The sequence below is a fragment of the Bombina bombina genome, chromosome 8 (assembly GCF_027579735.1).
Source record: "Bombina bombina isolate aBomBom1 chromosome 8, aBomBom1.pri, whole genome shotgun sequence".
In the NCBI taxonomy this organism is placed as follows: Eukaryota; Metazoa; Chordata; class Amphibia; order Anura; family Bombinatoridae; genus Bombina; species Bombina bombina.
The window spans coordinates 174,502,781-174,516,875 of NC_069506.1; the positions used below are offsets into that span (position 1 = coordinate 174,502,781).

A 14,095-nucleotide genomic window follows, 5' to 3' on the forward strand; every position below is an offset into this window, starting at 1 on the left:
CCTATCATCCCTGATAGGGAAAGACTAAATTCCCAAGTAGGAAGTCTCATCCGAAGAAGAGAACTTCAAAAGGAAAAAATCCAAAAAGGACAATTCCAAGAGCCACAGAAGGCAAGACCATCAAAACCGGCGCAAGGAGGTCCTAAATCCTCCCAACCTCCAACCCACGCGGGGAAGGAAACACTCCACATCCTGACATAAAGTCGGAATAAATGAGAGAGTCGCAGCAGAACTCCACCAAGTCCCAGCCGACCAGCTTGAGAGGGCAATGAGGACTGAACCAATCCCCCATGCCTCATGGACCCTCAGGTCCACACAGATGCGTAGCTGAAAAGAAAACAAGAATAACACAATAATATGTGAGGCACACGGCACGCAACCGGACCAGCCAGGCAGAACAGGCACCACGTGTCTGAATTAGGCCTCGAGACAGAAGGATCTGAACCCAGATGGACCAGCCTGAAACCAAGGGCCATCACTGTCAAGGCCGCATAAAATCCCCCCTAGAGAGGGAGAAATAGCAGACACACATAGGACCAAACACGTCCATAACAAACTTCCTTAGACGTAACAGTGCGATCAAACATCGTATCGATTCCAGACAAACTTCCAAAAGGAATTATAACCAACATGAGCTTTAAATCCAAATAAAATAAAAGATAAGACAACCCACAGGTTTATCGCCTAAGAAGAACAGACGCATCCGCAGGAACAGCCCAACAGGGACCCTGTTCTACCAAGCTCAAACTGGAAAGAAGACTTGATAACAGACTATAAGAAGATTACTTCATCTCCTTATGTCTAAAAGCTGCAAGCTATTCGAAGAAGTAGACTGAGAAGTCTCAGATCCATTAAGGATGGGATCTTCCGACAAGGCTAAAGTGTGCCTCAAAAGAACACAAAGGCGCGTCAGTCTATAACGAAAGCACAGCATACCCCCGCCGGAGCCTTAGGGACAGTCGTTCCCCCAGAGGGCTGAACAGGCCACTCCATGCCTGAAGAGCCCTGGATAACGGAACATGAACAGTATCGCAACCCAAATTCTGGAAGTTGCATATGCGCTAGTGCCAAAATTATGGACATGCAACATCGTGCCGAAACCCCTGGTGGGAAGAAGCTACCTTCCGGAGAAGGATAAGCAAAATCTGGGTTACCTGCATGCGTAGTAAGCGATGGTGTAAGGACAGAGGCCCCAGAGGCGGATGGCTCAGCGGCCCCTTGATTCCCCGATCCAGAGGAATTGAGCACTCTAATACGGCATTCAGAACATAACTGATAGGCTAGTATCATCCGGGGAAATACTCATTCTTCGCAAGGAGTAGAAACTGAAACAGAGACATCGGTCTCCACAATATCAGACTCCTCCATAGCTAGGATATTGATACAAGAAATGGACCAAAAACTTAAACGGCACCTGACACCCACAATGGCTGGGGCACTCCCCACCCTCTAAGAGCCCGACACCAGCAGATCAGAATTCCTCCGTCGCCACACGGTCAGGAATGCAGAAATGGAGAGTCAAAAACGTGACCACGGCCGATCACAGGGTGAACCATACAGTCCAGAAAAGAGCAGGTCGAATCACATAAACATGATTAAAAACCCCTGTTCAATAACCCACCTCAGGAGATATTAACCCTTGATTCCAAGATACAAAAGAAGCCTCACTAAGACCCTGATTTATAGTTAGTCCCGCAAGGTGGTAGCCTCTCGGGAAAACATTTGTACTACAATACAATCATGACGAAAGTAAAATCAAACGATCTTACCGGAATCTATGCCGTGAAAGAGGAACACGCCCCTTCAAGTGTGACAGATAGTAGCATCGCCTTTGCCATGGACTTGAGAGAAGCAGGCAGCGAAACTCGTCAACGCCGATTGCTTGTGAATCTGTTAAAATGAGTCAGGATGGTTTTGCAGAAAGACTCTCCCTGCATCTCTGGACTCTAACTTTCATCCATGCTTTCACTGAAAGGCTGACAGGATTACTTAAAACTCCAGTCCCATGCTGAAGAGTACTACCCTCCATAAGAGACTAATCGCAAACACTTCTCTGCCAACCTCCTGGCACAAAAGGCAAAGAATGACTGGGGGATGAGGGAAGTGGGAGGAGTAATTAGGCCTTTGGCTGGGTTGTCTTTGCCTCCTCCTGGGAACCAGGTTCTGAATTCCCAAACGTAATAAATGCAGCTGTGGATTCTTTCCATTTATGAATAAAATAAGTATCCTGTATGCTGAAACGTTTTTCTGAGAAATCTTTCCATCTTCTTATCCATCGGCTCTCTGAATGACGAGCTATCCTCAAGTGGGATAGTAGTACGCTTGGCTAGCGTAGAGATAGCCATTACACCTTAGGGACTGAACCCCACAACTCCAGCTGAGAGTCCGGGATCCGGAATCATTTTTTAAAAGCAGACGAAGGGGAAAAGGAAGATCCAATTCTATCCCACTCGTTCGCCATTTTTACAGGTACAGGAAAAGTTAGCGGCGCTACCCTGTCCTTGTACACTCTGTCTAATTAATGGATCAAAGGTTCACCAGGCAACTTGGCCTCTGGAACCTCTAATGTCGACAGAACCTCCTTTAGAAGAAAACGTAAGTGTTCAATTTTAAATCTAAAGGCTGGCTCCTCCGCAGCTGGAGGCCTAGAGGTAGCAGACTCTGATCCAGAAAGTTTACCCTCTGAAGACTCAGAGTGTGTGTGGCAAACCTAGCCACTTCTGGACTATAACGTAAGAAAGGTTGTCTATAGGCTGTATATTGTGCTATGTAGATGTGACAGACCCTTCTGTCAGCACTGAAGGAGTTAACTGTGTTCAGCTTTAGCCTCAGCTATTGTGCACTGTCATTAATGTTATTGATAAACAGTCCATTGTTTAATCACCCTCAGAGAGCAAATGCTTAGGTGATAAGGAAAGCCAAGTGTGTGTCTGTGTTTAAATTGTTATCAGCTTGAGCAAGGTATTCTATTGTATCATGTAAAAGGGCGTGTTCCCTCCATCTAATGTACAACATTCTTTCAACCCCCCTTCTGGGGGGTCAGACCTGCATAAATACTGGGCATATGAGCCTTAATAAAAGTCATTCTGTTTAAACTTGAAAACTGGCTGGGTTGTGAATTGCTGATTCCCTATGCAGGACATTGTTCCCTGGTGTTAACCTTTGGTTTCCTGTTGGTACCGTTACAATTGGTGGCAAGCGACGGAATGAACCTTATCGCCCAGAAGAGCAACTACACAAGCCAGTAACCTCAGGAAGAGGGGGATTACTACAATACTGACTAAGATGGAAGGAGTACCAGGGACCAAAGTGAATGGAGATGGATTATTCTAAGCTAAAGAGACAAACGTTAAAGGAACTGCTAGAAGCCAGGGGAAAGATAGGCAGCAGCAAACCCAAGGCTATATTAATTGCCGAGCTGATGGAGGGAGACAGAGCTCGCAGCGCTACGCCTCCAGCAGCCATGGAGGAGACCCTATACCAGAGGGAAATGAGGACCAGGCTGGAATTTTTACCCCAACCTGTACCACGGGATATGCTATCCGTGGTAATGGCAGATGTGCAGGAGTACGTGATGGCACACAGTCCACAGAATGCATCCTCCCGAGCAGAATCCATTTTGGACGCACTCAGCAACCCAGTAAGACCCAAAATCCCATACCATGCATTTAAAATGTTTTGTGAGGAGAAGGATGAGATCGATGGGTATTTACAGGATTTTGAGAGACTGTGCGAGTTACATGATTTGGAGCAGTCCGTATGGGTACCGGTGCTAGCAGGCAAGCTAGCCGGTAGGGCAGCGGAAGCGTATCGCGCTGTACCCAGGGAGGACAGCAAGGATTACGCTAAAGTGAAGAGAGCGATCTTGGAAAGATATGCCATTACCCCAGAGGCATACCGGCGCAAGTTTAGAGGCCTGCGCAAGCCAGAAAGAGATTCACATGCAGAGTGGGCCCACAAGCTGGATCAAGCATCTCAAGGGTGGATACAGGCCAGCCAAGCTAGCACCATGGAAGAATTGCGACAACTGATGCTGTTGGAGCAATTCTTTAACGGCTTGTCCCCAGAAGCCCAAGAATGGGTGAGAGATCGAAAACCCCTCACCTTAACCGAAGCAGCCAGATTAGCAGACCAGCATTTTGATGCCAGGAGGCACCATGGACTACAGCCTAACACCCCCACAGCGGCACCTTTTCGCCCAGCCCCAGGGAATCCACCACCCCCCTCACGATACAACGGACGGGCGAATATACAATGCCACACCTGCAAGCAGTGGGGACATATGGCACGTGAGTGCACCCAAAATCGGAGCAGACAAGCTTGGAACCAGGTCAGACAGAACCTGGCCCCAAGGGCGGCTGCTCACCATTACCAAACGGAGCCAGACGCTCATGAGGTGTTGAGCACCCAAGCCGAGGAACCCCTGGGAATTCTGCATGAGGTGATGTCGGTCCAGGGACTTCGGGATTCAGGAGCTACTTTAACCCTGATAGCTCCCCATTTGGTGCCGGATACAGTACACACGGGCGGATCCGTGGCAGTACGAGGGGCAGGGGGAGCGGTATACCGATTGCCCACTGCTAGAGTGGAGTACAGACCCCCAGTCACCCCAGCAGCTGCCAGTTACCAGCCCCCGGCGCACCGCTATACCACACGGCCTCCGGCCACGAACTACCCTCAGAGAGCCCGGTTCAATTCGCGGGGCTACTCACAACCTATTCGGTGCTTTGGATGTAAGCGACTAGGGCACAAAAGACCAGAGTGTCCCCTAAACGCAGCAAATCAAGCACAGTCCTGGAGAAGACCCGCCGGCGGAATCCCACATAATCCTCAGCCTGCGGCCCGCTACGTAGAGGCGCCAGAATGCTGGGGCAGCCTACATGAAGCAGACCCCGTGCAAGCTGCCCACCGGAATAACCGGCAGCGGGTTAAAGTGAATGGGAAGGAGGTCAGTGGTCTACGGGATACTGGTGCTACCATGACCTTGCTTCAACAGAACTTGGTGTCTGAGAGACAGCACACTGGAGACACTATGGCTGTGAGGGTAGCAGGGGGCACTGTGTTCCGCCTACCTGTTGCCAGGGTACATTTGGATTGGGGAGTGGGCGCTAGACTTGTGAATGTGGGGGTCAAGAAGGACTTACCTGCTGATGTTCTCCTTGGAAATGACTTGGCCCCCCTTGTTTCTGCCTATGCTCCCATGGATCCCGCTGATGTTAACCCTGTGACTACCCAAGCCCAGTCCCTCCGGGAAGAGACGCTTCCATGTTTGGAGTGGGGGCAGTACTGAGCCAAGTTGGAGCAGATGGCGGAGAACACCCCGTAGCTTACTTGAGCCGAAAGTTGTTGCCCCGGACATCCCCAAGCCGATCCGTTGGGATCAGACTGTGTATGCCGGCTTGGTTCTGGGGGAGCATTGTGGCAAACCTAGCCACTTCTGGACTATAACGTAAGAAAGGTTGTCTATAGGCTGTATATTGTGCTATGTAGATGTGACAGACCCTTCTGTCAGCACTGAAGGAGTTAACTGTGTTCAGCTTTAGCCTCAGCTATTGTGCACTGTCATTAATGTTATTGATAAACAGTCCATTGTTTAATCACCCTCAGAGAGCAAATGCTTAGGTGATAAGGAAAGCCAAGTGTGTGTCTGTGTTTAAATTGTTATCAGCTTGAGCAAGGTATTCTATTGTATCATGTAAAAGGGCGTGTTCCCTCCATCTAATGTACAACATTCTTTCAACCCCCCTTCTGGGGGGTCAGACCTGCATAAATACTGGGCATATGAGCCTTAATAAAAGTCATTCTGTTTAAACTTGAAAACTGGCTGGGTTGTGAATTGCTGATTCCCTATGCAGGACATTGTTCCCTGGTGTTAACCTTTGGTTTCCTGTTGGTACCGTTACAGTGTGACCCATCCTTGGATATTTGAAAAAAACCTAATAAATCACTGGGTGACACCTGGACCGGAGAGCTATGTTTAACCTTTCACTTGTGCTTGGCAGGGTGAGGTAAAGCACTAAGAGCCTCAGACACTGCAGTCTTTAACTGCGTGGTAAAGTCCGATAGTAAAAAGTTGGCTCCGGATGGAGGATCAGGCGTTCTACAGGAAACTGCATGTCATGAGGGAGATGACTGAAGGGTATGCACCTCACGGGACGGCGAGTCCTCAGAGGTGGACGGCTCAGTAGTACTAAAGGGGTTAACCTTCTTAGACATGATGCATATCAAACAAAGTTGAGAGGGTGGGCATACCAAGGCCTCCTCAAAATATAGACAGGGGGGGGGGGGAGATATTACTATTAGGAATAGAGGGAGTACCCTCAAGCATATCGGAATCCTCCATAGCTTGCGCTAATAACAGTAGGACACAGAATAAATTATCTTTTTATTTCTCACAAAACAGCACCATTATATCCCAATGACTGGGGCACTCACCACCTTCTAGACCCAGGCAAACAGAGAAACAAATGTCTTCCCCAACAGCTAGTTCGGTCAGAAAAGAGAAAACGAAAGTGTGACCACGTGGTGTGCAAGGCAGGACCGCCCCTGCTATGAGAAAAAGTGCGCCAAGCTACAAGCTGCGCAGCGTTCAAAGTGAAAGTAAAAACCTGTGTGTTCTGTTAAAGCATAACAACAGTCTATGATCCAAATAAATCTCACACATAAAGCAGCATAAAATCAAAGTATCACATTTGATTAATCCCCACTGTTCAATAACCTCCCTCAGGAGATATTAACCCAAAATCCTATTAAGATAAAAGAAGCCACACTGTGACCCTGTTTTCAGCGTTTTCAACATATGTAAAAATGTAAACGATCTTACCAGAATCCATGCTGTGGAACAGAAATACAGCCTCTCAAGTGTGACAGTCTTGTAGCATCGCTCGTGACATGGACTTAAAGAACAAAAAGCAGACAGTGAAACTCGTCAACACTGGTTGCTTAAGGAGCTATTAGCAGGCAGTCTGGATGGGTTTGCAGGAAGACTCTCCCTGCATCTCCAGACTCTAACTTTCATTAATGCTCTCACTGAGAGGCTGACAAGACTACTTAAAACTCCAGTCCCATATCGAAGGGCATATACCCCTCTTGAGGAATAACTCCAAAATCTTCTGACACCTCTCTGCCATCCTCCTGTGACGAAAGGCAAATAATGACTGGGGGATAGGGGGAGTGGGAGAGGTATTTAAGCCTTTGGCTGGGGTGTCCTTGCCTCCTCCTGTGGCCAGGTTCAGTATTTCCCAACAGTAAGGAATGAAGCCGTGGACTCTCCTTATATTAAGAAGGAAATTGCATGCTCTATCTGAATCATGAAAGAAAGAAATTTGGGGTCAGTGTCCCTTTAATATTACATAACAAGAGATGACATTTTGTTGCCCATCAGTGTGTTATGCTTTCACTTCCAACTGCTTTTAGAATAACTTCAGCTATAAGTCCCTAAATGCAAAGTGACCTGCAGTTTAATTTTTTCCTCTATTTCCTAAATACTCCGTTATTTAAGCATTTCATATTCTCAATAGTGTCCAATTATGATTGTAAAATCATTCAATGAGCCTTATTTTCTAGATTTACACTTGATTCAATTAGCTCTATATCAAATACACAGGCAAACTAAGAGCTATAAGTATGTAACAACCAATCAACAGGTTAGCAGAACCCCCTTCAACCACTGATTGCTCAATCTAACTGTATGCTTTCCTGGGCACAGGCAGAACATCTATGAGTGATTATTTCTAAATGTCCTGATTTTGTGCTAAAAATAAAGCGTTATTTATGTTAAATACTTATTACCCTATTACAAGGATCTATGAGTGTCACTGTTCAGTACATATCCTTAACAAGGTGTTTTAGAAAGCCAAAATAACTTAGGCTCAGTAAAAATCATTACTAAATATCTTTAAAAAATATGTATCTTTATGGTCATGTACCACTGAAATCTCTTCTAGGTTTACCGGACAGACAGCTAGATAACCTGTGTTTGTCAACAGCAGGTGCCCTGCCAACAGGGCAATAACAATACTTTGCACAAGAGCAAGAGCCAAGGCAATAATAAATTCTAAAGTAAATCACAACCTAAATTTAGCAATACGGCCTCTGTAAGTGCATTGCAGTTAATATATCTTTCTTGCCTATGATTAAAAATATTGCCAACAGCAGTAATGCTATGGGCAACATCAAGATGATGAAACAACAACCCATAACTGCAGTGATCGGCAATCGTGTGGCTGTTGTCATAAAAAACTAGGAACAATTATAAATTAATATAATAATGTTATATTGAATGTGCTACATCATGATTTATAGACAGAGAAGGTAACATTTGGTTACATTCAGAAGAAGAGGGAGACTCCTGGGCATGTGTGAATGCAGTGTTCTATAGCTCCATCTTGGTAACAAAAAAATGACACCTTTCTTATTCCTTTAGTTTCTCTTCCATTTGACATTTTTATGAACAGTGCCCCCTAGTGTCTTGCAAGTTTACCTACAAAAATGCTGTATTGTGCAGAACATGACATTTGTGTGATTATTCATTGACATGGGTATTTTCCACAATATGATGATGACAGAAATCCATAAAGTTAAATAAAAAAGTACATTAGGTTGCACTTACAAATCCCAGCAAGCATTTAATTTCCTTGAGTGACCCAAGACAGCCCAGAAATCCTAGCAGCATTGTGAGGATACCCACACCAGAGAACACATAGCACCAAATCTTCAAGGTGGGAGTGGTGGACCCTAAGGGAAAAATATGGAAGGGTTACACAAATATGACCAGCTGAATCATTTTCCTTTGCTGATTATTTTATAAAGAATTCAACTCTAGCCTGAGGCTATCGCACTATAAACAAAATGACATGCTGGAGCAAAGCCTTACAGAGGCTAAGCTTCCCAGCACTAAGTCTGCTTTCTACAATATTTCTATTTGCTTTGCTTGTTGAGTTAGTTTATAAGAAATATATTGTCTATGCTTCCTTGTGTTCTGAAAACCTGGTGCTTTATTTAGTAGCATGATCTTCCTATAAATTCATTTAATTGGCAGACATCACCTAGACTTTAAAATCGTCTCTGGTGGGCAATCTGAGAGGCTGGTACCTCTAGTATTTTTTATTAAAAACTGACAAAGCTGCAAACCATTATTATATTTATATAAATAGAATGGAAATGTCAGCTAGTCCTGAAATAAATCAGATTTTTCAAAATGTGACAATTTACTTATAATATATAATACTGAAAATGGCTCAAAAGTATATATATCTATGTATATACATATTTACACATAAAAACTCATGTATATGCATATATATATATATATATATATATATATATACACACACACACACATATATATATATATATATACATATATATATATATATATATATATACACACATACACACATTATAGCACTTCACAGTTAAATACCTTGTCATATGGTGCACATTTTTTTTTACCCTTATGCTTTACACTAGGTCTTCAGTCACACTGATACGTTGAGCGCAAATTTTGTTTGCGATCAAGCGCAACCATTTACTTTCAACTTGTGCATGTTACTGTGGTCGCAATATTGCTTATCACGTCCCACTCTCACATTAGCGCACCACTTGTAATCTAGCCCGTTTTGTGCAAACTTCAGCAGTTATCCCAAAATGTCACTCACCTAACATGGAAGCAAAACTGCTCCTGTCAAAGAGGATCCAAAGTCCAAAACACAGTAACACGCCTCCTAAAATCTGTAAAGACAACATATTTAAGTTACTATAAACCGACTAGCCCTCATCTTAACTACAGATAAACATAAACAATATATTTAAGTTACTATAAACCGACTAGCCCTCATCTTAACTACAGATAAACATAAACAATATATTTAAGTTACTATAAACTGACTAGCCCTCATCTTAACTACAGATAAACATAAACAATATATTTAAGTTACTATAAACTGACTAGCCCTCATCTTAACTACAGATAAACATAAACAATATATTTAAGTTACTATAAACTGACTAGTCCTCCTCTTAACTACAGATAAACATAAACAATATATTTAAGTTACTATAAACTGACTAGCCCTCATCTTAACTACAGATAAACATAAACAATATATTTAAGTTACTATAAACTGACTAGCCCTCATCTTAACTACAGATAAACATAAACAATATATTTAAGTTACTATAAACTGACTAGCCCTCATCTTAACTACAGATAAACATAAACAATATATTTAAGTTACTATAAACTGACTAGCCCTCATCTTAACTACAGATAAACATAAACAATATATTTAAGTTACTATAAACTGACTAGTCCTCCTCTTAACTACAGATAAACATAAACAATATATTTAAGTTACTATAAACTGACTAGCCCTCATCTTAACTACAGATAAACATAAACAACATATTTAAGTTACTATAAACTTATTTACTAATCCTCATCATGAATTTAGATACAAATGCAACCTGGAATGCACTGTAATTCCCCATCTTCACTACCTTTTTTGCCTCTGCCTGGGGGTTCAAGGGTGGCAAAGCCCCCCTTGTAAACCTCATTCCCCAAGGTTCACTTGAACCCCCCAGGCGGAAGAAACAAAAATATAGCGTAAATGGGGGAATTACAGTACATCAGGCTTTACCCAAAGCCGCTTGGGTAATGTCAGTTTTACCTGGGTAATCCTAGGATTACCAGGATATCTAACATATCTTCATATACATATATATTTACATTTGCTGCCCATCGCTGTGCGACTTACCCTCTTCGCTGTGCTAGTTCTCATGCTGTGTCTCACAGCATGAGAATGAGGTTCCCATTGGAGCTCTATCGTAAGCACAATGCTTCCATGCAATGCGAACGTGAGCTTGCATTCGCATTGCACCTAACTTGTAATAGCAGTGCACATTAGCGTGCACTGGTATTACTCACTTGAGAGCAAATATCGCTTTAGCATAAGCAATATTTTGCCCTCAACTCATAATCTGGCCCTAAATGTACAAATCCTGTGAGGTAGGGGGCATTGCCATTTTGTGGACTATTAAATGCTCTATCGAAACAATGAACATAAAGTCTGAATTAAACTGCCATGATTCAGACAGAGCACATCATTTTAAACAACTTCACAGTTTCCTTCTATTATCTAATTTGCTTTGTTCTCTTTGTTCTCGCTACTGTGAGCTAGCTGCTGATTGGTGGCTAAGCGTATATGCATCTTGTCTTTGGATCAGCTGAAGTGTTCAGCTAGCTCGCAGTAGTGAATTGCTGCTCCTTCAAGGATGCCAAGAGAATTAGGCAAATTGGATAACAGAAGTAAATTGAAAAAACAGAATTTATGCTTACCTGATAAATTACTTTCTCTTACAGGTGTATTCAGTCCACAGATTCATCCTTACTTGTGGGATATTCTCAATCCCTACAGGAAGTGGCAAAGAGAGCACACAGCAAAGCTGTCCATATAGCTCCCCTCAGGCTCCGCCCCCCCAGTCATTCGACCGACGGTTAGGAGAAAAAGGAGAACCATAGGGTGCAGTGGTGACTGTAGTTATTGTAAATTAAATTTGAACCTGACAAATATCAGGGCGAGCCGTGGACTGAATACACCTGTAAGAGAAAGTAATTTATCAGGTAAGCATAAATTCTGTTTTCTCTTACTTGGTGTATTCAGTCCACGGATTCATCCTTACTTGTGGGATACCAATACCAAAGCAATAGGACACGGATGAAGGGAGGGAACAAGTCAGGTAACCTAAACGGAAGGCACCACTGCTTGCAAAACGTTTCTCCCAAAAATAGCCTCCGCAGAAGCAAAAGTATCGAATTTATAAAATTTGGCGAATGTATGCAGTGAAGACCAAGTCGCTGCCTTACAAATCTGTTCAACAGAAGCCTCATTCTTGAAAGCCCATGTGGAAGCCACAGCTCTGGTGAAATGAGCTGTAATTCGTTCAGGAGGCTGCTTACCAGCAGTCTCATAAGCCAATCGGATGATGCTTTTCAGCCAGAATGACAGAGAGGTAGCAGTCGCTTTCTGACCTCTCCTTTTACCAGAATACACAACAAACAAGGATGATGTTTGTCTGAAATCTTTAGTTGCTTTTAAATAGAACTTTAAAGCACGAACCACATCAAGATTGTGCAACAGTCGTTCCGTCTTAGAAACTGGATTAGGGCACAGAGAAGGAACAATGATTTCCTGGTTAATATTCCTATTAGAAACCACCTTTGGAAGGAAACCAGGTCTAGTATGCAAAAACAGAATTTATGTTTACCTGATAAATTACTTTCTCCAACGGTGTGTCCGGTCCACGGCGTCATCCTTACTTGTGGGATATTCTCTTCCCCAACAGGAAATGGCAAAGAGCCCAGCAAAGCTGGTCACATGATCCCTCCTAGGCTCCGCCTACCCCAGTCATTCGACCGACGTTAAGGAGGAATATTTGCATAGGAGAAACCATATGATACCGTGGTGACTGTAGTTAAAGAAAATAAATTATCAGACCTGATTAAAAAACCAGGGCGGGCCGTGGACCGGACACACCATTGGAGAAAGTAATTTATCAGGTAAACATAAATTCTGTTTTCTCCAACATAGGTGTGTCCGGTCCACGGCGTCATCCTTACTTGTGGGAACCAATACCAAAGCTTTAGGACACGGATGATGGGAGGGAGCAAATCAGGTCACCTAGATGGAAGGCACCACGGCTTGCAAAACCTTTCTCCCAAAAATAGCCTCAGAAGAAGCAAAAGTATCAAAATTGTAAAATTTGGTAAAAGTGTGCAGTGAAGACCAAGTCGCTGCCCTACATATCTGATCAACAGAAGCCTCGTTCTTGAAGGCCCATGTGGAAGCCACAGCCCTAGTGGAATGAGCTGTGATTCTTTCGGGAGGCTGCCGTCCGGCAGTCTCGTAAGCCAATCTGATGATGCTTTTAATCCAAAAAGAGAGAGAGGTAGAAGTTGCTTTTTGACCTCTCCTTTTACCGGAATAAACAACAAACAAGGAAGATGTTTGTCTAAAATCCTTTGTAGCATCTAAATAGAATTTTAGAGCGCGAACAACATCCAAATTGTGCAACAAACGTTCCTTCTTCGAAACTGGTTTCGGACACAGAGAAGGTACGATAATCTCCTGGTTAATGTTTTTGTTAGAAACAACTTTTGGAAGAAAACCAGGTTTAGTACGTAAAACCACCTTATCTGCATGGAACACCAGATAAGGAGGAGAACACTGCAGAGCAGATAATTCTGAAACTCTTCTAGCAGAAGAAATTGCAACCAAAAACAAAACTTTCCAAGATACTAACTTAATATCAACGGAATGTAAGGGTTCAAACGGAACCCCCTGAAGAACTGAAAGAACTAAGTTTAGACTCCAAGGAGGAGTCAAAGGTTTGTAAACAGGCTTGATTCTAACCAGAGCCTGAACAAAGGCTTGAACATCTGGCACAGCTGCCAGCTTTTTGTGAAGTAACACAGACAAGGCAGAAATCTGTCCCTTCAGGGAACTTGCAGATAATCCTTTTTCCAATCCTTCTTGAAGGAAGGATAGAATCTTAGGAATCTTAACCTTGTCCCAAGGGAATCCTTTAGATTCACACCAACAGATATATTTTTTCCAAATTTTGTGGTAAATCTTTCTAGTTACAGGCTTTCTGGCCTGAACAAGAGTATCGATAACAGAATCTGAGAACCCTCGCTTCGATAAGATCAAGCGTTCAATCTCCAAGCAGTCAGCTGGAGTGAGACCAGATTCGGATGTTCGAACGGACCTTGAACAAGAAGGTCTCGTCTCAAAGGTAGCTTCCATGGTGGAGCCGATGACATATTCACCAGATCTGCATACCAAGTCCTGCGTGGCCACGCAGGAGCTATCAAGATCACCGACGCCCTTTCCTGATTGATCCTGGCTACCAGCCTGGGGATGAGAGGAAACGGCGGGAATACATAAGCTAGTTTGAAGGTCCAAGGTGCTACTAGTGCATCCACTAGAGCCGCCTTGGGATCCCTGGATCTGGACCCGTAGCAAGGAACTTTGAAGTTCTGACGAGAGGCCATCAGATCCATGTCTGGAATGCCCCACAGTTGAGTGACTTGGGC

The 14,095-nt window shown here is 43.6% G+C and overlaps 1 protein-coding gene across 4 annotated transcripts in view; it reads right to left on the reverse strand.

Annotated features, from left to right (window-relative positions):
* The window catches only part of LOC128638636 (CD82 antigen), a 256,779-nt gene that overhangs the window by 91,021 nt on the left and 151,663 nt on the right, over nt 1-14,095 (reverse strand). For all 4 annotated transcript variants that reach the window (XM_053690712.1, XM_053690714.1, XM_053690715.1 and 1 more), the window contains 2 exons: nt 9,660-9,732; nt 8,612-8,736 (listed from right to left, as the gene is read on the reverse strand). In XM_053690712.1, the coding sequence (XP_053546687.1) occupies nt 8,612-8,736; nt 9,660-9,732 (198 nt within the window). The remainder of the gene's footprint in view (nt 1-8,611; nt 8,737-9,659; nt 9,733-14,095) is intronic.